This window comes from Lynx canadensis, chromosome B1 (genome assembly GCF_007474595.2).
Source record: "Lynx canadensis isolate LIC74 chromosome B1, mLynCan4.pri.v2, whole genome shotgun sequence".
Taxonomy (NCBI): Eukaryota; Metazoa; Chordata; class Mammalia; order Carnivora; family Felidae; genus Lynx; species Lynx canadensis.
In genome coordinates, this window is record NC_044306.2 from 111,356,054 (window position 1) to 111,383,601 (window position 27,548).

At 35.7% G+C, this 27,548-nt stretch overlaps 1 protein-coding gene across 1 annotated transcript in view; it reads left to right on the forward strand.

Moving 5' to 3' along the window:
• The first annotated feature begins 6,999 nt into the window (after positions 1-6,999).
• Positions 7,000-27,548, forward strand: part of ZGRF1 (zinc finger GRF-type containing 1) — an 82,826-nt gene continuing 62,277 nt past the window's right edge. The window contains 4 exon segments of the mRNA XM_032593068.1: positions 7,000-7,059; positions 17,907-18,092; positions 18,409-20,680; positions 26,808-26,881. Of these exon segments, the coding sequence (XP_032448959.1) occupies positions 7,000-7,059; positions 17,907-18,092; positions 18,409-20,680; positions 26,808-26,881 (2,592 nt within the window).

Sequence of the window (27,548 nt, forward strand, 5' to 3'; positions counted from 1 at the left end):
ATACTCTAGCTTCATCCACATCGTTGCAAATGGAAAGATTTCATTCTTTTTGATCTCTGAGTAATATTCTATTGTGTGTACATGTATATATGTATAGATACAACACATCTTCTTTATCCATTCATCAGTTGCTGGACATTTGGGCTTTTCCCATAGTTTGGCTATTGTTGATGTTGCTATAAACATTGGGATGCATGTACCTCTGAATCTGTACTTTTTTTATCCTTTGGGCAAATACTAGTGCATTTGCTGGACTATAGAGTAGTTGTATTTTTAACTTTTTGAGGAACCTCCATTATGTTTTCCAGAGTGGCTGCACCAGTTTGCATTTCTACCAACAACTCAAGAGGGTTCCCCTTTCTCCACATCCTGGCCAACACCTGTTGTTTCTTGTGTTGTTTACTTTAGCCATTCTGACAAGTGTGAGGTGGTATCTTATTGTGGTTTTGATTTGTATTTCCCTTATGCTGAGTGATGTTGAGCATCTTTTCATGTGTCTTGTTTGCCATCTGAATGTCTTTGGAAAAATGTCTATTCGTGCCTTCTGCCCATTTCTTAACTGGATTGTTTATTTTTGGGGTGTTGAGTTTGATAAGTTTGTTATAGATTTTGGATAGTAACTCTTTATCAGATATGCCACTTGCAAATATCTTCTTCCATTCCGTAGGCTGCCTTTTAGTTTTGTTGATTGTTTTCTTCCCTGTGCAGAAGCTTTTTATCTAGATAAAGTCCCAATACTTCATGTTTGCTTTTGTTCCCCTTACCTTCCACAATGTCTCTAGTAAGAAGTTACTCTGGCCAAGGTCAAAGAGGTTGCTGCTTGTTCTCTTCTAGGATTTCGATGGTTTCCTACCTCACATTTAGTTTTTTCATGCATTCAAATTTATTTATTTGTTTGTTTGTTTATTTACTTATTTTAAGAGAGACAAACATGGCATGAGCTGAGGAGGGGCAGAGGGAGCTAGAGAATCCCAAACAGGCTCTGTGCTGCCAGTGCAGATCCTGATATGGGGCTTGATCTCACAAATTGTGAAATCATGACCAAAACCAAGAGTTGGACACTTAACTGACTGAGCTACCCTGGCACCCCCATTTTGAATTTATTTTTGTGTATGTTGTAAAAAAGTGGTCTGGTTTCATTCTTCTCCATGGTGCTGTCTGGTTTTCTCAACACCATTTGTGGAAGAGACTGTCTTTTTTCCATTGGATATTCTTTCCTGCTCTGTCAGAGATTAATGCACTGTATAATTATGGGTTTATTTCTGGGTTCTTTATTCTGTTCTGTTGATCTATGTGTCTGTTTTTGTGCCAGTACCATACTGTCTCTATGACTACAGCTTTGTAATATAGCTTGAAATCCAGAATCAGGATGCCTCCAATTTTGTTTTTCTTTTTCAGGATTGCTTTGGCTATTTGGGGTCTTTTGTGGTGCCATACAGATTTTAAGATTGTTTGTTCTAGCTGTGTTAAGAATGCTGGTGTTATTTTGATAATGATTGCGTTGAATATGTAGATTCCTTTTGGTACTATAGACATTTTAACAATGTTTTTTCTTCCAGTCCATGAGCATGGAAAGCTTTTCCATTTCTTTGTGTCCTCCTCAATTTCTTTCATAAGTGTTCTATAGTCTTCAAGAGTATAGGTCTTTTACCTCTTTATTTACCTAGGTTTATTCCTAGGTATCGAATTGTTTTGGTGCAATTACAAATGGGATAGATTGCTTGATTTCTTTTTCTGCTACTTCGTATTGGTGTATAGAAATGCAACAGATTTCTGCATGTTGATTTCATATCCTGAGACTTTGCTGAATTCATGTATTCTGGTAATTTTTTTGGTGGTGTCTTTCTGGTTTTCTACATAGAGTATCATGTCATCTGCAAATAGTAAAGTTTGACTTCTTCCGTGCTGATTTGGATGCCTGTTTTTTTTCTTTTTGTTGTGTGATTGCTGAGGCTGACTTCTAGTACTATTTAAATAGTAATGGTGAGACTGGAAATCTGTCTTATTCCTTCCTGACTATAAGGAAAAGCTCTGTTTTTCCCCATTGAGGATGATATTAGCTGTGTGTCTTTCATATATGGCTTTTATGATGTTGAGGTATGTTCCCTCTATACCTACTTTGTTGAGGGTTTTTATCAAGAATGGATGCTGTATTTTGTCAAATGCTTTTCCTACATCTTTTGACAAGATCATATAGTTCTTATCCTTTTATTAATGTGTATCACGTTGATTGATTTGTGAAGACTGAATCACCCTTGCAGCCCAGGAATAAATCCCACTTGACCATGTTGAATAATTCTTTTAATATACTGTTGGATTTGATTTGCTGATGTCTTGTTGAGAATTTTTGCATCTGTGTTCATCATTGATATTGGCCTGTAATTTTTCTTTTTAGAGAGGTCTTTGTCTGGTTTTGGAATCAAGGTAATGCTGGTCTTGTAGAATCAGTCTGGGAGCTTTCCTTCCAATTCTATTTTTTGGAACAGTTCGAGAAGAATAGTTACTAGCTCTTCTTTAAAAAAAAATTATATATTTTGCGGTGGAGAGCAAGTGTGTGCACCTGTGTGAGAGGGAGAAACAGAGAGAGAGGGTGAGAGAGAATCCCAAGTAGCCTCCTCACTGTCAGTAGGAACCTGATGTAGGACCCGAACTCACGAACCATGACCTGAATCAAAATCAAGAGGTGCTTAAGCGAATGAGCCACCCAGGCACTCCAGGCCTCTTTAAATATTTTTGAATACAGTTAGCCTTTTTTTTTAAGCTAGTCTTTTTTTTTTTTATTGTCTAATTTACACTTCTGAGAGCATGGATCTTTACAATTCCTTTTAAATTGTAAATCCCGCAAGTAGTATCTCAGATTTAGGAAAACAATGGAGATTTATCTTGCAATTCCTAAATAGAATATAAGTAATCCTATATTAGTAAATACCGGTTTCCTAATCTGTATGTTGTGGTGATAATATCTAAACCAGTGCTTTAGATCATGCCTTCAGGATTCTGAGACTGGCAAATATTATATATAATTTTTATATGATATAAATTATCTAGTCTACTTCCTGCCTGATATAGTAGGCACTCAATAAATAGTTATATGTCATATTTGTGAGTATGAGTGCCAGAGTTTAGACTACTTAGTTTTTAAAATTTCATATTTTTTTAAGTAAACTTTATGCCCACCATGGGCTTGAACTCAACTGGAGATCAAGAGGTGCATGCTCTAGGGGCTGAGCCAGGCAGGAGCCCCTAAACTACTTAGTTTTGAATTTTGAATCTGCCATTTATTTTGTGATCTTGGGCAAATTATTTACTGATATATACTTTCGTTTCCTTTTTTTGTAAAATAATGTGAAAATTGAAATCTATACAGTAAGGTTGTGAGCATTTAAAGCATGTTAGATGTCTAGCACATAATTGCACTGAATAAATGATAGCTGTTATTAAAGCAATCTCATATCAATAACTGCCACATGCCAAGCACTGTGCCTACACCATGTAGTCTCATACATATGTAGAATGTCCAACACATTCAGTGGTTGGGAGCAAGTAGTGAAAGATGTGTTTCTCTGGACATCTGTTATCTTCTTGGCATTCATTAGGGATTTAGCAATTCCTGTAGGATATGGGAGTTTTTATCTCTGAAAGGCAGTGCCTCCATAGGCCTGTGTCCTGTCCTGTGAACTATGTCCTGGGGCAAGTATTCATACCTCGTTTGCCTAATCCCTTATCCCTCCTATCTCCATTCAGCAGCCAGAGCAATCTTTGTAAAACCCAAGTCAGATTATGTAATCTTATTCTTAAAACCCTACCCTTCCCGCTGCCTTTATGCAAAGTTCAAACAACTCGGCAAAGCATAGAAGGCCCTCCGACTCCTATTATTTCTCAGTTTTTTCCAGTCTTCTCTCTCACTATTCCCTATCTTGACTCCTAAATCGTACTGAGTTCCTTGATCATGCCTTGCTGTGTCTTTTCACAGGCCCTTGTATATATTGATTTCATTTTGGAAATACATTCGTGGCATCTTCTTTCGGTTATGGTTATTTCAACTTGCAGCTTAGACATTATGTTCTTCGGGAAGCCTTATTTGATGCCCTAGACCCAGTTAAGTGCCCCTCCTGTGCTTATTTCTGTCATGGTTTATTGTAAGTACTGTTTTTCACCCTGCTACACTGAAATTTCCTTGATTAAGAATAGTATTTTGTTCATTTTAGTACCTAGTTTAGCACATTGTCTGGCAAGTACTAAGGGAAATAATATATGTAATTTATAAATGATACGTATGTGGTATATTTTATATGTATGAAAGGGGATTTGAATCTAGAATTGCAAATTATACTTTCATTGAATCATCCTGGGTGGTTTAGCCGTGTGTTCTCAAAATTGAGCATATATCACTATCACTTGCAGGGCATGTTAAAACGAAGTACTGGGCCTGACCTTAGACTCTCTGATTGAACAGGTCAGGGGTGGGACCCAAGACCTTGAATTTCTAACTAGTTCCCAGGTGATGTTGTCTTGTTAGTCCAGGGTTCATACCTTTGGAACCAGTGCTTTAGAAAATTTTTTTTCATTGGCATCTCTGTTTACTTCTTCAATTCCCCATCAGTAATTTTAGATTTCTAAATTTGCCCACAGTAACAATTTTATCCAGCAGCATAGGATAACTACAGTACTCATTCCAATATCATTGCAGTGATATTGCAAAGATTATTCCTTGCAGAGGAAATTTGTATATTCTTGGATGCTAGGATATGTTGACTTTAAGATGTAAAAGGAAAAATTCAAAACGCAAGGGGGCCATCTTGTGGTGCCTATAGCAATTTAGAAAATGGAAAATTGAAGCTCTTTCCACAAGGATCCCATATGTTGTGGGATCATTTTCAGATACATGTTATGGCACCTAGAAAAAGCTTTCCACGCTAATTATTTTATGTAATATATATTATTGTTATATAATATATATTAATAACATGTTATTGTATGTATTTTATAATATACATTATCTTACATATTTTACTTAGTTTTCTCTTTTAGTTTTTCTTGGCAAATTCTTTTTCCACAGGGTAGGGTCACTCTTTTATTGTGTACTTAGTATCAGATAATTTGATTATACCTATGTTTCCCTTGGTGATTCTAAGACTTAGAACTCTCAGATTTCTCTCTTCTGTCGAGTTTGTGGGAAACAATTGTGTTTGATATTTATTCTTTTCATCAAGGTTGAATGTTCTTTGTTTTCATTTTAGGTGATACAAATAATTGAATAACCACAGTTATTTTCTGGACCTGACTCGTTTATAACTTCGGAAGAAATAATGGAAAGCCAGGAATTTATTGTGAGTCTTACCAGTTTTCACTATTTCCTTTTTTCTTTTTTTAAAATCCTCTTTATTTTATTATTATTATTATTTTTTAATATTTTATTTTCAAGTAATCTCTACACCCACTGTGGGGCACTAACTTACAACCTTGAGATCAAGAATTGCACGCTCCATCCATTGAGCCAGCCAGGTGCCCCACTATTTCCTTTTTCTTACTTCCTTTCACATTTCACAAATGTCTTGCTAGGGTTGATAGATTTAACAAACAACCTCAGAACCTAAAAGCAAGACACTTAGTTAAATTTAAGTATCAGATAAACAGTGAATAATTTTTTTGGTATAAATATGTATACTTCAAATATTGCCTGATGTTTTACCTGGCAACCCTATCTCTTGCCTACTATTCAGGTTTGTTATACAAAGTCCTTTGGAACAAACTCTTTGTAAGCTCTTTGTTAGGACCAGGAAATAATTTCTTTTGAAGAATTGGCATGCCTCTTCTATCTAGATTAGTGATTCTTAAAACTGTTTGGTCTTAGGATCCTTTTATGCTCTAAACAATTATTGGGGACCCAAGAGAATTTTTGATTATGGGGCTTATGTCTATTGATGTCTTTCATATGATAAATTGTAACAAATTTAAAAAATATTTATTAATTCATTAAAAATAACCCATTACATCGGACATAAATTACTTTTTTTTTTAATGGAAATAGCTATATTTTCCAAAACAACAACAGAAGAAAAACACATAGAAAAAAGTGGCATTGCTTTACTTTTTTTTGCAAATCCTCCTAGCAATTGACTTAATAAAAGTCCGCTAGATTCTCAGATCTGCCTCTGCATTAGTCTGAAATTGAATCTTACAACATTGCGTATACATAACCCTGGGAAACTCCATTCTGCATGCCTGAAGAAATGAGAGAAAAGGCAAATAACATCACGAAAATATGACCTCATAGACCTATGACCTCATAGACCCCTGAAAAGGTCTTGGGGACTTATAGGAGTCTCTGGACTACATTTTGAGCACAGATCATGACTTCTGTATAACTCAACAAATATTTTCCTTCCCACAGATGACTGAGAAGCTCAAAATTATCATTGTTATTATTTTTTTGAGCGAGAGAGAGAGAGTGTATAAGTGTGCGTGCAAGCAGGAGAGAGGGGTAGAGGTGGGGAGAATCCTAAGCAGGTTCCACGCTCAGCACAGAGCCCAACGTGGGGCTCAGTCCCACAACCCTGGCATCATCACCTGAGCTGAAATCAAGCGTCGGATGCTTAAGTGACTAAGCCACCCTGGTGCCCCTCAAAATTGTTGTTGTCCAGTTAACTTTTCAGTTTCCTCTTTAGATTTTATCTTGTTTCTTTCCTGCCTTGACTTCTACTACCAAGTTTCTTTTTTTTTAATTGATGTTTGTTGTTATTTATTATTATTATTGTTTTTTCATGTAAGCTCAGGGCCCATTGTGGGCCTTGAACTCACAGTTATGTACTGTGCCAACTGAATCAACCAGACACCCTGATGTTTTGTTGTTATTATTATATCTTTTGTTTTGATAAAAGATGTCTAAATATTTTTTGTGGGTAGGAAGTGTATAAAGATATATAACATTTAATACACGTAAAAAGAAACCATTTCTTTTGTACTTTTGGAAATAAGGTACTATATACTCATCAAAAAATGAAGAAGTCAAAAGTGTGGCAAGATGGAACTCTGAAGATCACTCACTTGGGAAACAAAGTAAGTACAAAGCAGTTGACTACAAAATTCAAGAGCTAGATTCTTGCCTTTTGATTATTAAAAAAGACTCTATAGATGATAGAATGTTAAATTTGTCCATAAACTGAAACAATATGAAAACAGAAGTGATCAGATGATTATAGTGATTAATTTGTGCATTATAAAAGTTCACTAAATATTATTGAATTTGTTTTGATTTTCAAAAGTTGAATTAGGTTTTCTATAAAATGATTTAGGAATTTTGGCATATTTTTTTTCTTTGCAGGCATGAGTTTAATGATAAAAAAATATATTAAAATATATTTCTAACATGGTAATAGAGGGAAATGGTACGTACAGAGTTGACACACCATTGTAGAAAAGTTGCTGATTTCTAAAATTATGTACAGAGTACTCTTTATTTTCATGTTTTCTTTCAATTAGTTACTTTGATCGTGATATGTACCTATCAGTCTTGAGAGAATTATTTGCTAGGGTGATCTTTTACTTTACTAGATATGGTAATCCTTCTATGGGTTTCTTTTCTCACCCCCAAGGGTCTCCATCTGCCAAATCATAATATTCTTTAACCAGTTCTCATGACCTTATGCAACACTGTTGGCTCCTCCATTCTTCTTCCTGATACCTTTTCATTTGACTTTTGTGACACCACACTTTCCTGATGTTGCTTACTGATGTCTAAGTATTTTCTGTGGGCTCATTCTCTTCTCAAAGTTTAAATTTTTCCTTAGGACTCAGTCTTACATGTACTTATAAAGAAATACATAAAGGTATATAAATATTTCTTACTCTCTCTTTTATCCCTGTGTGTGTGTGTGTGTATACACACACATGTAGAGAGAGAGAGGGAGAAAAGAGATTTATTCTAAGGAATTGGATCATGTGATTGTGGAAGCTGACAAGTCCCAAGATCCGTAGTTGGTAAGATGGGAGATCCAAGAAAGCCAATAGTGTAGTTTCAGTATAAATGTTGGAATGCTTGAGACTCAGGAAGAGCCAGTATTTCAGTTTGAGTCAAAAGGCAGGAGAGCACTCATAACTCAGCTGAGAGACAATCAGGCAGGAGGAGTTTTTTCTTACTCAAGCTTTTTATTCTCTTTGGTCCTTCCTCTGATCAGATGAGGCCCACCCAATTAGGGAGAGCAATCTGCTCATTTGTTTATTTTTTTATTGAAGTATAATTGACATTTAACATTATGTTAGTTTCAGGTGTACAGTGTAGTGATTTGATATTCATATACATTGCAAAATGATCACAGTAAGTGTAGGGTACCATCTGTCACCATATATAGTTAACAAATTTTTTTTTCTTTTATTTTTTGTGATGAGTACTTTTAAGATTTACTTTTAGCAACTTTTAAATATGCAGTATGGTGGTATTAATTATGGTCACTATGCTGTACATTATTTATTTTTAGAATTAGAATTTTGTGTCTTTTGACGTCTTCATCCATTTTGTCCCTTCATTCCCCTTCCCAGATGGATTAAAAAAACATTTTTTTTTAATGTTTATTTATTTTTGTGAGAGACAGAGTGCAAGCAGGGGAGGGCCAGAGAGAGGGAGACACAGAATCTGAAGCAGGCTCTAGGCTCTGAGCTGTCAGCACAGAGCCTGATGTGGGGCTCAAACCCACAAACCACGAGATTATGACCCAAGCCAAAGTAGGATGCTCAGCCAACTGAGCCACCCAGGTGCCCCCCCGGATGGATTTTTAAAAAAACTTATATTGTCAACTGCTTACTAGGTGCCAGGCATGCTTTAAATGTGTCAACTTACTTAGTCTACATAACTCCACTACTAGGTACTATTTTTATCTTTATTTTACTGAGGATGAAACTGAAGCACAGAAAGGTGAAATAACTTGTCCACAGATCTCATAGTTAGAAAATGGAGAAGTCATATGTGACCCTAGGCTTTTTGGCTCCAGAGCCCATATCCTAACCATTCTGCTGTCTCTGTTAATATTACAAATTAAAAACAAAAACAAAAAAAACCCTCCAACACATTTGAGTTGACAATACATGAAGTTACAAGTCATACTTCTCAGTTAGCAGTTAAAGATCTCCATATTCTGTCCTTATTCTACATATCTATCATTGTGAAATTACCAGAGAAGCTTTTCAATGTAGAAAGGCTACTTGTTATTATTTTTAAATTAGCAATTAGTTAAAACAAAATTAAAAGAAAAAAATCATTTTGCTTTAAGCCTTCAAGTTCAACTTACACTTCCTATTAACTTTAACGTTCAGTGGGTTTAACGTTCAGTCAATTTAAGTTGAACAAACTGGATACTTTTAATCATCAGTCTAGTAACAGACATAAAATTTTAAATATTTTAAATTTATAAATTTATTTTCTTTTTTCTTTTTCTTTTTTTTTTTTTTTTTTTTTTAAGATTTTGTTTTTAAGTAATCTATACCCAACATGGGGCTCAAACCCACAACCCTTAGATCAAAAGTGAAATACTCCTCCTACTGAACAAGCCAGGTGTCCGTTTCTTTTTTTTTCTTTCTCCCCCCCCCCCCCCAAAGTAATATCTACATCCAATGTGGGGCTCAAACTCATGATCCCAAGATCAAGAGTTGCATGCTGGGGCACATAGGTGGCTCAGTCGGTTGAGTGTCTGACTCTTGATTTCAGCTCAGGTCATGATCCCAGGATTGTGGGATCAAGCCCTCCCTTGGGTTCCACATTCAGTGCAGAGCCTGCTTGGGATTCTCCCTCTCCTTGCCTCTGTGCCTCTCCTCCACTCAAGCTCTTTCCATCTCTCAAGTAAAAAAAAAAGAAAAAAAGAGTTGCATGCCATACCAATTGAGCCAGCCAGGTGCCTCTGATTTTCTTTCTTTAGCATTTTAGTTGTCCTAACAAATAAAAACCTCCCAATTGCCAAAATCCTTCTATTATATCTAGTAAATTAAACATAAACATAGTTATTCTTAAGGCTTTGTAAGTATTCTAATACTGTTTATAAACTTAGTAAAATTAAGTTACCCACCTCTTTCACTTAAAAAGTCACATATCTGGGGCACCTGGGGGGCTCAGTTGAGTATCTAACTGTTGATTTCAGATCAGGTCATGATCCCAGGGTTGTAGGATCAAATCCCATGTTGGGTTCTGTGCTGAGCATGGAGCCTGCTTAAGATTCTCTTTCTCTCTCCCTCTGTTCTTCTCCCCTGCTTGCATTCTCTCCTGCTTGCATTGACCCAGCCAGGTGACTCTGATTTTCTTTCTTTCTTTCTCTCTCTCTCCCCTTTCCTTCCTCTCTCTCTAAGAGTTACAAAAAAATAAAGGCCACATATCCAAAATGAATTTTTCAGTTACACATTTGGGATCATAAATGTATAATCTGTCTTTGTAAATTGAAACATTACAAGTACTTTTTAAAGTAAAAAATAATTTTTGAATGTTAAAATAGCACAGATACTTCAAAATCATGGGTTGCATAATTACTAAAACCTATTCATGATCTTAACTCAAAAGCATTGATATTTTGGGGGTGATTTACTGCCTTGTCACTATCCAGTTCTAAATGTTTCAGGAGTTAAAAAGTCCTTTTCCATAGTTTAAAAAAAATTTTTTTTTAGGGGCACCTGGCTGGCTCATTCCATAGAGCAGGTGACTCTTGGTCTCAGGGTTGTGAATTGTGAGTTTGAGTCCATTGGGTGTAGAGATTACTTAAAAATAAACAAACAAATAAATAAACTTTAGATAAAAATGTTACTGCCCAAGTAAATTGAAGGTATATCAGTGAACACAAGTTACTAATTAGATTCTAGGCTGGGACTTGAGACCTAGGGTTATAGATAATCACTGTACCCTTACCAGCATCATAAAGGGATATGTTGAGCCTTGTGTTTAGTGGGAGTAACAACAGGATGTCTAAGTCCATGCCCTTTAGAGAGTGTTGGTCTCATAGTTGATATCTTAGGTTTAAGTCATGGCATTATCTAATTCTTTTATTATTTTTTAATTTTTACTTACTATTAAAAATTTTTTTTCAATGTTTATTTTTGAAAGAGAGAGAGAGACAGAGCGTGAGTGGGGAAGGGGCAGAGAGACAGGGAGACACAGAATCCAAAGCAGGCTCCAGGCTCTGAGCCATCAGTACAGAGCCCGATGAGGGGCTCAAACTCATGAACCTTGAGATCATGACCTGAGCTAAAGTCAGACATTCAACTGACTGAGCCACCCAGGCATCCCTCTTTTTTAAAATTTAAGTCAAAGTTAGTTAACATATAATGTAATAATTTCAAGAATAGAATTTAGTGATTCATCACTTACATATAACACCCAGTGCTCCTCCTGACCAGTGCCCTTCATAATTCCCATCACCCATTTAGCCCCTTGCTCCTAACACCTTACCAGCAACCCTCAGTTTGTTCTCTGTATTTAGAGTCTCTTATGGTTTGTCTCCCTCTCTGCTTTTATCTTATTTTTGCTTCCCTTCCCCTATGTCCATCTGTTTTGTTTGTTAAATTCTACATATGAGTGAAATCATATATTTGTCTTTCTCTGACTGACTTATTTCACTTAGCATAATGCATTCTAGTTCCATCCATGTTGTTGCAAAGGGCAAGATTTCATTCTTTTTGATTGCCGAGTAATATTCCATCATATATGTATACCACATCTTCTTTATCCACTTGTCAGTTGATGGGCATTTGGGCTCTTTCCATACTTTGACTATTGTTTATATTGCTGCAGTAAACATTGGGGTGCATGTGCCCCTTCGAATCAGCACTCCTGTATCCTTTGGATAAATACCTAATAGTGCAATTGCTGGATTGTAGAATAGTTCTATTTTTAATTTTTTGAGGAACCGCCACATTGTTTTCCAGAATGGTTGCACCAGTTTGCAATTACCTAATTCTTTTAATCTGAATAAATGAATGTCTATGCCTGCCCTCATTCATATTTTTAAATAATTTGTCTTAAACTAATTAATCCATTCACTGTTTGAGCTATTCTTTCTCTCTCTCTATATATACACATATTTAATAGTTTTCCTATTTGGTTGGGCCAAGTCTGCAAAGTCTTATAGATTTTGTCTTATATTAAAAGGACATCTGTGGCCCCTGGGTGGCTCAGTTGGTTAAGCATCTGACTTCGGCTCAGGTCATGATCTCGCAGTTTGTGAGCTTGAGCTCTGCATCGGGCTCTGTACCAACAGCTCGGGTCTGGAGCCTGCTTTGCGTTCTGTCTCCCTCTCTCTCTGCCCCTTCCTTGCTCTCTCTCTCTCTTTCTCTCTCTCTCTCAAAAATAAATAAACATTTAAAAAAAAGGCATCTGATTAGATTCTGCATATCCTTCATGTCTTCTGGTACAAAATCATAATATTAGGTCACACTAGTGGTGTTATCCAACTTTATCTGCACGTATAGCATATATTTATTGAATGTCTATTTTATGCCTCTCATTGGTAAGTTACAGGAAGACAAGATAAATTCAAGTTAGTCCTAGGGATTTTCTGTGATGCAAGAAAGTTAGTAGATCCTAAATTACAGCCTTGTTCTCAAATCCAAACCACTGCTTGCACCATTTCTCTTACTAGTATTACCTTTTCCCTACCTATCCAAATTCTTACTGTCACAGTTACTCATCTTCCATTAATTGAGTCATCATTCAATAAACATATGTTGCTGGTAGGCAGTGGGAGAAGTTAAATAAGACATATGGAGGCAATGTAGAAGACCAGTTAATGTCAAACAACCTTAGTTTGAATTCTCGTTCTTCACTTACTAGATGTGTAATCTTGGCAAGTTATTTAGCCTCTCAAGGGCTATAGTTTCTTTAAGTTGTCTTGAGGATTAAATAAGAAAAATAAGAAAAATGTATAAATCTCTTATCAAAGTACCTGGCACACTGTAAGAATGCAATAAATGGTAACTGTTATTATAGTTTTTGCCTTCAAGGAGCTTTTACCTGAGAACATAAGATTATAATATGTAAAGAGATATGCTTAGGGTTCTATGAGATTACAAAGGAGAGACATCAAAGTCAGACTCTGGTTCAGAGAAGTCTTTCCAGATGAAGCATAGTTTTTGAGGATTTGTTTTGTTTTGTAAACAGAATTGATAGCTTGGAGGGGCGGAAGCTAAAGATGGTATAACTGTAACAACGTGGAGGTATGGAAGTGTATTAAACATTTGGGGAACTATAAGCAATTAAATATGCCTGGAATGAAGGACTCATATTGGACAATTGTAGAATATAGCTAAAGAGGCAGTCAGGAGTCATATAATGAAGGACTTTGTCTTCTCTGCTTCAGGAGCCAGTGAAGAATTAGGAGTCGAAGAGTGACATAATCATGTTTCTATTTTAGAAAGATCACTTTGGCAGCAATGTGTATCATAACTTCTCAGCTGTGTAGGATGAAGTTAGGAAGAGTGTAGTCTAAAGAATAATGTAGACAAAAAGTGATGGGGGTCTGGCCAACCAGGCATTAGCAATGACAGTGGAGAGAAAGGATGATTAGGGAGAAATTATGAAAATATTATAGAATCTTAAGGTCTTGGATGTGAAAGGTGAGAATTCACAATGACTTTCAGGTTTTTGTATTGTTTTTATGGTACTGAAATAGGATATCTCAAAAAGAAAAAAAGCAAGGGAAAAATTAAGATTTTGAGTTCCATTGTTTTGAATTTACTGAATTTTTTCTGTCCTAGGAACATTTAAGTAATTGTCTCTAGAGACCTGGAACTCAGGAAAGTTCTGGGCCACTGATATAGATATGTTAGGAGTATTTAACACTTAGATATTTGAAATTCCTGGAGTGAATACATTCATCTATTCATTTAGCAGATATTTTTTGAGAACCTGTTATGAGTTACACACTATTCTAGGGGATGCAGAGAGAGCAAAACACATAAATCCCTGACTTCATGGAAATAGCATGGAGGAAAGACACCAATAAACTAAATGAATACGTATGGCTAGTGAGTTAGGCAAACAACAAGGAGTAGAGTGAGCAAGGGTGAGAATGGAGATAAAGGGGATTATGTAAGCCTTATTGGTCATTGTAGGAACTTTTGTTCTTATTCTTTGGGAGCTGTGGAGACATTGGAAGGATTTGAACAGAAGCATGACATGATCTGGTTTGTATGGATGATATCGCCAAAGGATGGAGTAGAGAATGTAAAGAATAGAGGGGAAAAGATAGGGCCTTTGTAAATACCAGTCTTTTAAAGAGTTGTGTTGAGATAACATTCACAAACTTTTCAATTCACCCATTTAAAGTATTCAGTTTAATGGTTCTTTGTATATTCACAGAATTTTGCTGACCATTGCTACAATATAATTTTAGAACATTTGTCACCCCTAAAAGAAATCCCATACCTATTAATGGTCACTACTCAGTATCCACCTCCCAACCCTAAGCAACCACTAATCTACTTACTGTCTCAATAGATTTGCCTATTCTGGACTTTTCACGTGTATGGAATTGTATAATATGTGTTCTTTCATTGAATGACTACTTTCATTTAGCATGTTTTCAAGGTTCATCTATGTTGATGCATGTGTCAATACTTTATTCCTTTTTATTGTTCAGTAATAGTCTATTGTGTAGATCTGTCACATTTTATTTATCCATTCTTCAATTGGTATACATATGAGTCATTTCCACTTTTTTGGCTGTTATGTGTGTTATGTGTAATGTTGGTATGAACATTTGTGTGCAATATTTGTGAAGTTGTGAAGATCTATGTTTTCATTTCTCTGTATATATATCTAGGAGTGGAATTGCCGGATCACGTGGCATCTCATGTTTAACCTTTTAAGCAACTGCCAAACTATTTTCCAAAGTGATGGAAACAGTAATATTTAAGGGACTAGTGGAGAAACTGGTATAAAAAATGTCTAGAGATAACAAGGAGAAAGCCAGAAAGTTGTAACTACCTTAGTTTCCTTTTTCTCCTTCAAATTTTATTCCTTATACCTCATAAACAAGTATCCGTCCCAATGCTGATGACTTATTTCAAGCACTGATCATCTCCCTGGTGCTCTGTGCCACACCATTACCATAATCTCTTTACTCATTTTGCCTTCTGTTTTGCCCTCTAATACATTCCAGTTCTGTTTTCTTTCCAGTTCCATCCCAGATCCTTCTGGTAGAGATTAAGTTTGTGAATTCCTTATATGTATACCTTTGCTCTTGCACAGACTGAATAGTTGCTTAGGAAACATTTGAGATAGATGCACTTTTTTTCCTTGTTTTTGTTTTTTGGTTTTTTTTACTTTTTAAAAAATGTTTGTTTATTTTGAGAGAGAGAGAGAGTGAGTGTGCTCAAATTGGGGAGGGCAGAGAGAGACGGGGACAGAGGATCTGAAGCAGGCTCTGCATTGACGGCAGCAAGCCCAATGTGGGCTTTATCTCATGAACCATGAGATCATGGCCTGAGCTGAAGTCACACTTAACTCACTGGCCACCCAGGTACGCTGAAATACACTTTCTAGTCCAAAACAAAGTGGGCAATTCTTTCATTATATGATTACTTATGCAACAACTTTTGATTTGCTATTTATTGAAGATGTTTAAGAAAAGCAATATTATATTGTTTAACATTTGTTTTAATACAGGCAATTTTATATGATGACAAAGGAGAATGTTTGGAGAGTATATTTCTTAAGTGCCTTGAGGTATTTTAATGTTTCTATCTTATTTTTAAGTTATCTAAATCTCTATATTTAAGTTAAAAACATCTCTTTTTCCTTTATGAATATTGTCAAATACTGTTAGTGTTACTATTAGTGTTACTATAGTATTAATTATAGTTAGTACTTATTGAACATTTATTATTAGCCACACTCTGTGCTAAAAACTTTTAGATATTGTTTCATTTAATCTTTCCACAACCCTGTGATTTTTATAGATTAGGAGTGCAGTACAGAAAAGTTAAGTAACTTGCTCATGTTCATAGAATTACAGTGGTAGGGCTGGGATTTGAACCCAGGAAGTGACCTTATAGCCTAACTCTATTACATGATCTTGATAGGCTGAGAACTACAGTGGGGAATATTTTGTGAAATTATTCCTATTTATAATATTTTCTCAAATATTCTCTATTTTTCCCTTTTGGAGGGAAAAAAAGGGAACTAAAGGCAATTTCAGTGTAAAGAATAAGGCTATTAAAGTAGGTCATTCTGGGTTCATGTCCCACTTTCAAATGCTTTCTAGCTAACCTCTCTCTGTGTCTAACTTCTCTACTGTTTATAAAATATAAACAATAGATTTCATTGTGTTGGTCTAAAAATTAGAAATCATGTATGTGAAGTGCTTAGCAGTTTAGTATGGTGATTCTAAAAGTGTTAAAATGCATATTCTTGTTATCATTGTGTTGATTTTGACCATGGTGTTAAATCTTTTAAAATTTTTAAAGAAAAAATTTTTTAATGTTTATTTATTTTTGAGACAGAGAGACAGAGCATGAACAGGGGAGGGGCAGAGAGAGAGAGAGACACAGAATCTGAAACAGGCTCCAGGCTCTGAGCTGTCAGCACAGAACCCGATGCGGGACTCGAACCCACGAACCGTGAGATCATGACCTGAGCCAAAGTTGGGCGCTTAACCGACTGAGCCACCCAGGCGCCCCATAAATCTTCTAAAATTTTATGTGACATTAATAGTGGTTGTGGTATCTTTATATTTATCATAAAGAGGAAAAGCACTATCTTCGTAGATGCTTAATTGGGCCTAACTACTGTTATTTCATTTTAAATCATTTACTAATGAGTAAAGACTAAACACATTGTCTGAGATAATACACAGATTTTGTGTATTACCAGGGGTTAATAATCTTATTTTTATGCTACAGAGATGGTGGCAGGTGCTATGTTTTTTGGGTTTTTTTTATTAAAAAATTTTTTTTGTTTTTAATGTTTATTTTTTGAGAGAGAGATTGACAGAGTGTGAGCAGGGGAGGGGCAGAGAGAGAGAGGAAGACGTAGAATCTGAAGCAGGCTCCAGGCTATGAGCTGTCAGCACAGAGCCTGATGTGGGGCTCAAACCCACAAACCGTGAGATCATGACCTGAGCTGAAGTCAGACACTCAACCGACTGAGCCACCCAGGCGCCCCTGTTTTGTTTTTTAAAAGTATTTTGTTTATGGGGTGTCTGGGTGGCTCAGTTAGCTAATCATCCAGCCTCAGCTCAGGTCATGATCTTATGGTTTGTGAGTTCGAGCCTATGTCGGGCTGTGTGCTGACAGAGCCTGGAGCCTGCTTCGGATTCTGTGTCTCCCTCTCTCTCTGCCCTTCCCCCACTCACACTCTGTCTCTCTGTCTCTCAAAAATAAACATCTTAAAAAATATATTTTGTTTATTCAAGTAATTAAAATGCATTTTTGGATTATGATTATTTCAGCAATTTCGGTTAATAATTTATAATATTATTTCAGTTAATAATTTATAATAATATTTAATTTGTAATAATTATGAGCATATAATTCATCTGAATTTATAAGGATAAATATATAATTGCTATTTAATAGCTCTAATTTAAAAAATTACGTTTAGTTCCTGGTGAACTCCTTGAAAGAGGGCATACTTGTGCTGCTTGTCATTGTACCTCCTGCATGCAACAAAGGGTCTCATGTGTATTATTGGATACACAAATTGGTGATAATTTTTTTGCTGTATTGTTCCTTTTTGTGCTTCTTAACTAGTACATAATAATAAAGACTTAGTTATTGATTCATACATTTAATAATTATTTATCGAATACCTATTGTGTCTTGCTAGTAGTGTTAGTGACCTACTGGAACACAGAATCCAATAATTAGATATATGTGATTTTGAATTTATGTTTTAGAACTTATTTGTTCTTTAAAATGTATTGTTTAAAATTTAGGTGAAGCCTGGAGATGACTTAGAAGGTGACCGATACTTAATCACAGTTGAGGAGGTTAAAGTTGCTGGAAGCATAGCTATTAAACAGGATGTCAGTAAAGAAGCACCAGAGTTAAGTCCAAGGACATTTCTATCCTCTGGCCGATCCCTTGGATGTCAGCCTGCTGGTTTAAAAAGGAAGTTTACTGTAAGTTTATCTGTTGAAAATAATAAGTCAATATATATTTATAATATTGTTCCAAGAAGTAGTGAATTTGAAGCTATTGTACTCTATATCATTAAAATGGTACTTCATAATATATGTTTAGGTAGGGAAGTAAACCCTAATTAGAAAAATCTTAATACAAATGAGCATTTACATTTTAATTTAGCAGATTTTATATCTTTATTACTGTACCTGGTAAAACAGACTCCTTTTTTTTCTTTCCTTTTTTTTGAGCCAGTTCATTTTACACTTCCTTTGTAGATAATGGGACAGCTAATAACTGTTTTAATATTTTTAGGGTTTTCAAGGACCACGTCAAGTGCCAAAGAAAATGATGATTACAGAAAATGGTGAATCAACTGCATCACTTGAGGCTAAGAAACCTGGCCCTAATTTTCTTTCTCCCTTGTACAGCACACCTCCTTTGTTTTCTACTGCTGGCAAGAAAGATATAAATAATATGCCAATAGACCCTGAGAACATTGTCACTTACAGGAATAGAGAAGCAAATGGCTTACGTTTTTCTTCAGTTGTCTCTACTCCATCTTTTAAGAGTAACCCAGAAATGCTATGTGAAGAAAATTATTCTTGCTTTCCTGTCTGTTCTGTAAATAAGCATTCAGATTCTTTACTGACCAATGAGGCCATAAAAAAAGATGGTTTGATATCTCACTGTTTGGGAGTTTCACAAAACGTCAGAAGCAAAGCACATATATTAGCTCTTTTGAAGTCCAAGTCGACTATGTGTAAGGAGCCAAATTCTGGGATTACAGAACATCTCCCTCAGATACAACTACAAGGAAGTATAAACATTCCTACTAAACCAAAGTGCATAATTGAACAGAAGGAGTGTGCTGACGTGAAGAGCACAGAAAGTTTACACGACCGGCATCAATCAGAGAAAAACGTGAGAAATAAAAGCCGGTGGGCCATGTATTTATCCTCACAGAGCTCACCTGTACATTCTTCTAGTGAAGATGGAAATAATATAGAAAGGAAACCCAAGGCCCAGGGAGACAATATAGATTTAAATTTGAGAGACCTTTTGGTACAAGAAAAGATACAGTTCTTTGAAACATGTGCTGAAGAGGGTAAAAAGTATAATGAAGACAAGCCAGTAGATGCTAATGATCAATTTTGGGATCAGGAAGTAGAACTGGAAATTCCTTCATTCTGTGAAAGCAACCATATACCAGTTACCTGTAGCAATGTAGAGAATGATGGCTTATTATCCAAGCCTGACATTCAAAAAAATAATAAAATACCTGTTAATGAAAATGACCAGATGTGTCTAAAAGGATCAGTTCTCATTAGAGAAAATACTCAGGAGATAAATATATGTGGAACACCAGAAAAGGAGTACAAACAGCCAGTGTCGTTTCTGCCAGAATCTGAACATCTACAGATTGAATCTTCTAGAAGTAAAAATTCTAGGGTCTCTGATGACTTTACCAGCATGCTTTCTAACAGTAATACTGATAGTGAAAGTCTTAATAGTATTCCCAAACCTATGAGCAATGTAACACAGCCACTTGTGGAGGTGACTTTTAATCTGAACAGTTTTGAAACCAGTGACACTGAGGAGGAGTCACAGGAAAACAACAAAATTTCCCAGGATTCAGGGAGTCGTGTAAAGGAAACTTTGGTTAATGACAGTAGTCCAGATGTTCAAAAGAGATGTGAAGATATAAGCTGTACAGAAGTTGGCAGTAAACATTTGTCTCTCTTAACATCTATTGGGGATAAACCTACAAAGACATTTCCTATTAAAGAGACTCTTCTATCACAATTTTGTGATAAAGCTTATGTGGGTTTTGACACAGGACCTTGGAAAGCTGAAAACGTTAGAAAAGGAACAGAAGAGTACAGTGACACATTAAGCAATTTTGACTCATCCTTAGAATGGACTGATGACGTATATGTAGATAATAATGAAGATGCTAATAAATCTATTCAAAAAGTGAGAATTAACTATGATACTGCTTCACTACTGAGTAAATCTAAAGATGTCAGCTCGAATTTACATATTCCTCATTTAAATATAGTCATTAATCAGACTCCTGAAAATAGCCTATTCTCAGACCAGGAGGAGCCTCAGCCTTTTGTTATGGGAAGTAATTTAGACAAAAACGATGAATGGGTTTTACCATCAATTTCTAGCAGTGATATCAGTATCCAACAATTAAATGTCAATCAGAATCACTCTGAAGAATGTGTTGCACTTGATAAATCAAATACCCAAGTTTCTAATTCTTTGTTTTACCCTCTGGGAAAAAAGCGTCCAATTTCCAAAGACACAGAAGCGTGTATTCCTGAACCTGAAGATTTGGGAAGGATTAGTTTAGACCATGACCATATTGATGTAGAAACTGTTGGAGAAAGCAAACAATACTGGAATATTCCTAGAAATCCTTCAGAACTCTCTGGATTAGTAAATAACATTTCCCTTTTAAAGTCATTGTCTGAACATAGTACGGCTTTAGAAGGCTTGGAAATATTGAAAAAGAAAAATACAACCTTTAAGCAACAAGGAACTCTGCAGACATGTGAGCCAGACAGCAATCCTGAAGGTTAGATTGGTGTGTTTGTTTTGGATTGTTCTCTGTATAACTGTAAGGATGAGAAGTATTTGCTTTGGAGGCTACGTTAAAGAATTACATGGTATTGGTGCATCTGGGTGGCTCAGTTGGTTGAGTGTCCAACTCTTGATTTTGGCTCAGGTCGTGATCTCACGGTTCGTGGTTTCGAGTCCTGCGTGGGGCTCCATGCTGATAGTGCAGGGCCTGTTTGGGATTCTCTGTCTCTCTCCCTCTCTGCTCATTGTCTGTCTGTCTGTCTCTCTCTCTCTCTCTCTCAAAATAAATAAACTTAAGAATTACATAGTATTTAAATAGGTAATACATGTACTTGGTAAAATCAGTTCTAATAGATAATCTAGTAAGTTCTGCAGTCCCTCAGTCCAATCCTCAGAATTAGCCACAGTTTCCTTCCAGGATATCCTTCTGCAAATGTTTTATGCATATATAAACATATATAAGCATATATAAGCAATATGTGTGTGAATATCCATTCCTGTCTTACATTTTTAGATGTGTGCTAGAAGATGCTTTTTCTTTTTTTTTTTTGAGAGAGAGAGAGTGCAAGTGAGCAAGGGGCAGAGAGACAGAGAGGGGGAGAGAGAAGTGGGGCTCACACTCACCCGAAGCAAGGCTCGAGTTAATGAACCCTAAGATCATGACCTGATCTGAAGTCAGAGGTTCATCCGACTGAGCCACCCAGACACCCTGCTGGAAGATACTTTTAAAAAATAATCATGAGTTCATATTGATATCTCTAATTCCAGTTCTAAACCACAGGGTTCTTCCTGTCCTTCCATTTCATGATTATATTTCTTTACTTCTAAAATGAGAAGGGGCCCTGGTTCCCAACAACATCCGTATATTTACTTCCTCAATTCTACATACAATACGCATCAAATAGCTTCCAAATTGTTATACTAGTATCACTACTAGCAAAAAACCTTTACAAGTTTGTGAAGTTCACAAATCCTTTGATTTTTTTGTTTTTTTGGTTTTTTTTTAGAATGTATCCTGGGAATATAGAGTTGGAGTATTATGTTCAAAAGTTACTTGGGTTACTTTTCTTTACTGTGATTGTAGTATCATTTGATGTAAATATAGTTAAGTTTATTGTTTATATTTCAGTATGAGGGGTTTTCTGTGCAACCTTGTTGATTTATTTTTATTTCTGACTATGTAAAATATGAACCTAGTTAAGAGTCAAAGCTGTATAAAAACATAAATTCATATGCCTTCCTTAAGCCTTTTATCCTGTTCTTACTCACCTGCTATATGTAACCAATATATCATACCTGTGTTTCTTTTTTGCAAAAATAAACAGCTCCATGTTTAAATTCTTGTCCCCCCCCCCCGCCCGCCCCCGACACACACATATTCAACAAAAGACAGTAAAGTCTGTATATTCTTTAGCACCTACTTTTCACTTAATATATTCTGGAAATCACTTCATATCAATTCATAGGACACATCCTCATTTTATTTGTTTATATCTGTGTAATACTCCGCTGTGTGGATAAACCATCATTTATGCAACCTGTCTCCAATACTTTGCTATTACAAATAATGTGACAATACATAACCGTGTGTGTGTGTGTGTGTGTGTATGTGTGTATGTGTGTGTGTTGCATATTGTTTGAGGTGTGTCTTCAGGGCGAATTCCCAGTAGGTTTGCTGCGTAAATGCGTGACTTTATTAGATACTTCAAAATTTCCTCCATTTCGTAGCCCTGTCAGTAATGTATGAGAGTGCTTGTTTCTCTAGTCTTGCCAATATAGTGTGTTACCAAGCTTTTGAATTTTGCTAATCTAATAGATGAGAAATGGCATTCAGTATACTTAAATTTGCATTTCTCATACTACAAGTGAAATTGAGCATCTTTTCATATGTTTAAGTATCATTTATATATCTTTTTTTTCATGAATTTTCTTACCCTTTTGTCCAGATTTTAATGGGTATTGTTCTTTTTATTCTCATTGATTTGTAAGAGTTCTTTATATTTTAGAGATACTAGCCTCTTATCTATGATATATGTTGCAGATATTTTCTTTCAGTATGGTATTGGTCTTCTGACTTTGCTTATGGTATGTTACCAACAGCAACATTTTTTTTTTAAAGAAAACTATTATAGGGGCGCCTGGGTGGCGCAGTCGGTTAAGCGTCCGACTTCAGCCAGGTCACGATCTTGCGGTCCGTGAGTTCGAGCCCCGCGTCGGGCTCTGGGCTGATGGCTCAGAGCCTGGAGCCTGTTTCAGATTCTGTGTCTCCCTCTCTCTCTGCCCCTCCCCCGTTCATGCTCTGTCTCTCTCTGTCCCAAAAATAAAAATAAACATTGAAAAAAAAAATTAAAAAAAAAAAACTATTATAGAACATATTAGTAAATATAGCAAATATTATATACATATGAATGTGAATGAACAATGTACTTTATGATACTCAAAGAAAAGTTAAAATTGAATTCTTATTTGAATATCTCAAGGATTCCTGAGGAAAATAGGAATAAATTATTATATGTACTGGTATGTTTCTTTAAGTTTGTTTGTTTATTTATTTATTTGAGTGAGAGAAAGGGGTAGAGAAAGCACAAGTATGGGAGGAACAGAAAGAGAAGGAGAATCCCAAGCAGGGGCTCGAACTCACAAACTGTGAGATCGTGACTTGAGCCAAAACCAAGAGTTGGCCGGCTTAACCAACTCAGCCACCGAGGCACCCCTGATATGTTTTTTTAAAATGTAGTTGTTTGCAATAGCCAAATTGTGGAAAAAGCCTAAATGTCCATCAACTGATGAGTGGATGAAGAAATTGTGGTTTATATACACGATGGAATACTACTTGGCAATGAGAAAGAATGAAATATGGCCTTTTGTAGAAACGTGGATGTAACTGGAGAGTGTTATGCTAAGTGAAATAAGTTGTACAGAGAAAGACAGATACCATATGTTTTTACTCATGTGGATCCTGAGAAACTTAACAGAAGACCATGGGGGAGGGGAACGGAAAAAAAAGTTGGAGAGGGAGGGAGACAAACCATAAGAGACTCTTAAAAACTGAGAATAGGGGCGCCTGGGTGGCTTAGTCGGTTAAGCGGCCGACTTTGGCTCCGGTCATGATCTTGCGGTCCGTGAGTTCGAGCCCCGCGTCGGGCTCTGTGCTGACAGCTCAGAGCCTGGAGCCTGTTTTAGATTCTGTGTCTCCCTCTCTCTGACCCTCCCCTGTTCATGCTCTGTCTCTGCCTGTCTCAAAAATAAATTTAAAAAACGTTAAAAAAATTTAAAAACTATAAAAAAATCTGAGAATAAACTGAGGGTTGATGGGGGGTGGAAGGGAGGAGAAAGTGGGTGATGGGCATTGAGGAGGGCACCTGTTGGGATGAGCACTGGGTGTTGTATGGAAACCAATTTGACAATAAATTTCATATTAAAAAATAAATAAAGTAAAAAAATAAAATTTAATTTAATTTTAAAAATGTAGTTGTTTGATGGCAGTTGATAGTTTGTTTTCTAAAAATTAAAAAGAAAGAAGAAATTTTAATGAAAAATAAGTAGGGGTAGATATGATTATGTAATATCATATAAGGATGTAAATCCCTAGTATGAAGACTTGAGAATTATAGAATTTAGTTTTAAGAAATCTTTTTTCTTATCAAGTTAAAAAGAGGATTGCAGTTGATTCTTCTTATTTTGGTAGTTATATTCTATAAAATCAACATAAACACTGAATTAGTGAAAAATGAGTCATTGCTTTTAGGAGTAGATTCCTTCAAGCCTCTGGTCAAAGCATTTTCATCAACTGATCAAAATCTTGTTTTTATCTGTGTTTCCATTTGAAGACAATATATATTGTTGATCCATTAACATTGAATTTGTAGTGAACAGCACTATGACTAATGTCTGAAAGAAACCTCTGTCTAAGGGCGCCTGGATGGCTCAGTTGGTTAAGCGTCCAACTCTTGGTTTTCGGCTCAGGTTTTTGGCTCAGGTCATAATCTCAGTTTGAGTTGGAGCCACACATCAGGCTCTGTGCTGACAGTGCAGAACCTGCTTGGGATTCTCTCTCTCTCTCTCTCTCTCTCTCTCTCTCTCTCCCCCCCCTTCTTTCTGCCCCTCCCCTGCTTGCACTCTCTCTCTGCCTCTCTCAAAATAAATAAATAAACTTAAAAAAGAAAAAAAGAAACTCATCTAACGTATGTTCTCTCTGTAAGGGACATCACAGCCGCCTTGCACTTAGCAACACTAGACAGCAGTATGCTTAGGGAACATTTTAAATAGCACAGTCCCTTATAAAAAGCCCCCAAATACAAAAACATGGGCTAAGTAGATGACAAAAAGGATACTTGTTTATAGTATGAGAGCTCAAGAAGGCAGAGTGTTGCCTTGTTCTACCTCAGCTGGGAATGTATATGTCGGGCAGCTTATTTTTTGTAGTTCTGTATGTCTACAAATGACCTCAAAAACAAGGTATTGATTTAGGGTTTCTGAATAAATTTTAGTGCATAGGTAAGATCTGTGAGTAAGGAAAATTAACTGTATTTGTTTTCTGATATAAATGTATTTCTTCAGAAAGGAATGTTGGTTTTCTTAAGACAATCTGAGAAAATTAATACAGAATTAGAGATGAGTCAGTTTTACCACCAATTTAGGATGTGTGAATGTGTTAAAAAAAAAAAAAAAGATTTTCTTCAGTAGGTTAAAGTTTTTATGAGATAATTGAGAATAACTTTGAAATGTTAATTTAGAATTTTATTCTTTAGTGAAGGCAATCAGGGAAACACACCAATTTTCATGCAGTGCATGAAAATCTTTTTAAAAATAGCATTAAGTTCCAAGATCCACTTATTTTTATTTCATTTAATGTATTCTGAATTTTAACAGGAAAATAATGAAACCATAAATAACAATTGACTAAAAAATTATAGTCTTGGTGACTTTAGAAGGAATTGAAATGATTGAATATGCACTTTTCTTTAAGAAAAAAAAAATCCTATTTTGAAGCAAGGTAGGATGGCCTGGCCACCATGTCCTTTGTATTCAGTAGACTTGTCAACTTCTCTGTCTCAGAGTCTTTTTACTTGTGCCTTTGGTCTCAACAACTTTACCCCTGGCATAGCTGGTGGCCTTTTCTTATATTCAGATCTCAACTTAAATATCACTTCCCACAAGAGAGCTTTCCAATCATCATATCTACATTAGTCTCTGTCATATCAACCTTTATGATGCCCTTTTGTATCATAATCTGAATTTATGCGGTTTGTTTATTCTGTGGCTCTCCCTTTTCAAGGGACTGCTGTTTTCCCAGTGTCTGGCATAATACACTTTGGAAATAATTGAAGTTTTTTTTCTCAAACCATAGTCAAATGGGTTTAAAATAGACCCAGAAATAGCATGAAGTTCTTCTTTTCTTTTCTGTGTTTGCACATAGCAGCTGTATAGTGGTGGTCTTGGCTTTCTTCTAACAGTTAATGTTTCATTTTTAGAATTTTTAGTATAGATTATTAGCTGTTTACTCAGTTTTTCAATTAGTTTGAAAAAAGGAAGCATTTCTAGTACTGACTTAGAACATAACCAAAAATATCTTATTTAAAATTTTTTATCATGAAAATGTTTGAACATACAGAGAATAGACAATGAATCCTCAAATATCCAAAATCCATATTCAACAATTATCAAGACTACCTTATCTTCAAATTTAAGTTGTATTCCTTGTTTCATTCAGTTTTGGGTGGTTTTTTAAAGATTTTATTGTTTTATTTTAAATGTTTATTTTGAGAGAGCGTACACAGACTTGTGCAAGTGGGAGTTGGGGGGAGGCAGAGAGAAGGAGAGAGAGAATCTTAAGCAGGCTCTGTGCTGTCAGCATGGAGGCTTGATCTCTCATGAGATCATGACCTGGGCTGAAATCAAGCATCAGATACTTAACCGACTGAGCCACCCAGATACCCCCAAAGATTTTATTATTTTTAAGTAGTATCTATACCCAGTGTGGGGTTGAACCTACAACCCTGAAATCAAGAGTTGTCATCATCAACTGGGCCAGCCAGGTGCCCCTAGAAATAAGTTTTTAAAAAATTTAAAACACTACTATATGTATGATGAATAAAATAATTTCATTTTATCTATTATAGCTAGGAAACCATTGACTGAAGTAGTTTCACAAACTTTACCAAAGTTTCCTCATCTGAACCAGGATTCTCAACAGGTACGTCTTTTTTTTTTTTTTTCTTATCAGCATATTCTTATATTTTGATATAGAATGTTGTCATTAGTAATGAAATTACAGTAATATAAAGGGTTCCAAGCTATCTTGCTTCATGACTCTCCCACACCTTGTATCAGAATATTTTTCATTATATCCCTTGGCTAAAAGGAAAAAAGAAAAACCAAACCTGGCAGTTCCATTTATTAAGTTGTTAGTAGTATTAAATAACATAGTAAGTATTTTGTCCTAGTAATTTAGTGAGCTTTTTATTTTTTCCATTTTCATTGATATAAAAGATATAACATTGTGATCAGTTTAAGGTGTACAACATAATGATTTGATGTATGTATAGTGAAATGATTACTGTAAACATTTTATTTATTTTTAATTTTTAGTTTATTGTTTAATTTACATACAAGTTAGTTAGCATATGGTGCAACAATGATTTCAGGAATAGATTACTTAATGCCCCTTGCCCTTTTAAACCATCCCCACCCCAACCCCTCCAGCAACTCTCTGTTCTCTATATTTAAGTCTTTTAGTTTTGCCCCCCTCCTTGTTTTTATATTATTTTTGTTTCCCTTCCCTTATGTTCATCTGTTTTCTATCTTAAATTCCTCATATGAGTGAAGTCATATGATATTTGCCTTTCTCTGACTACTTTCAC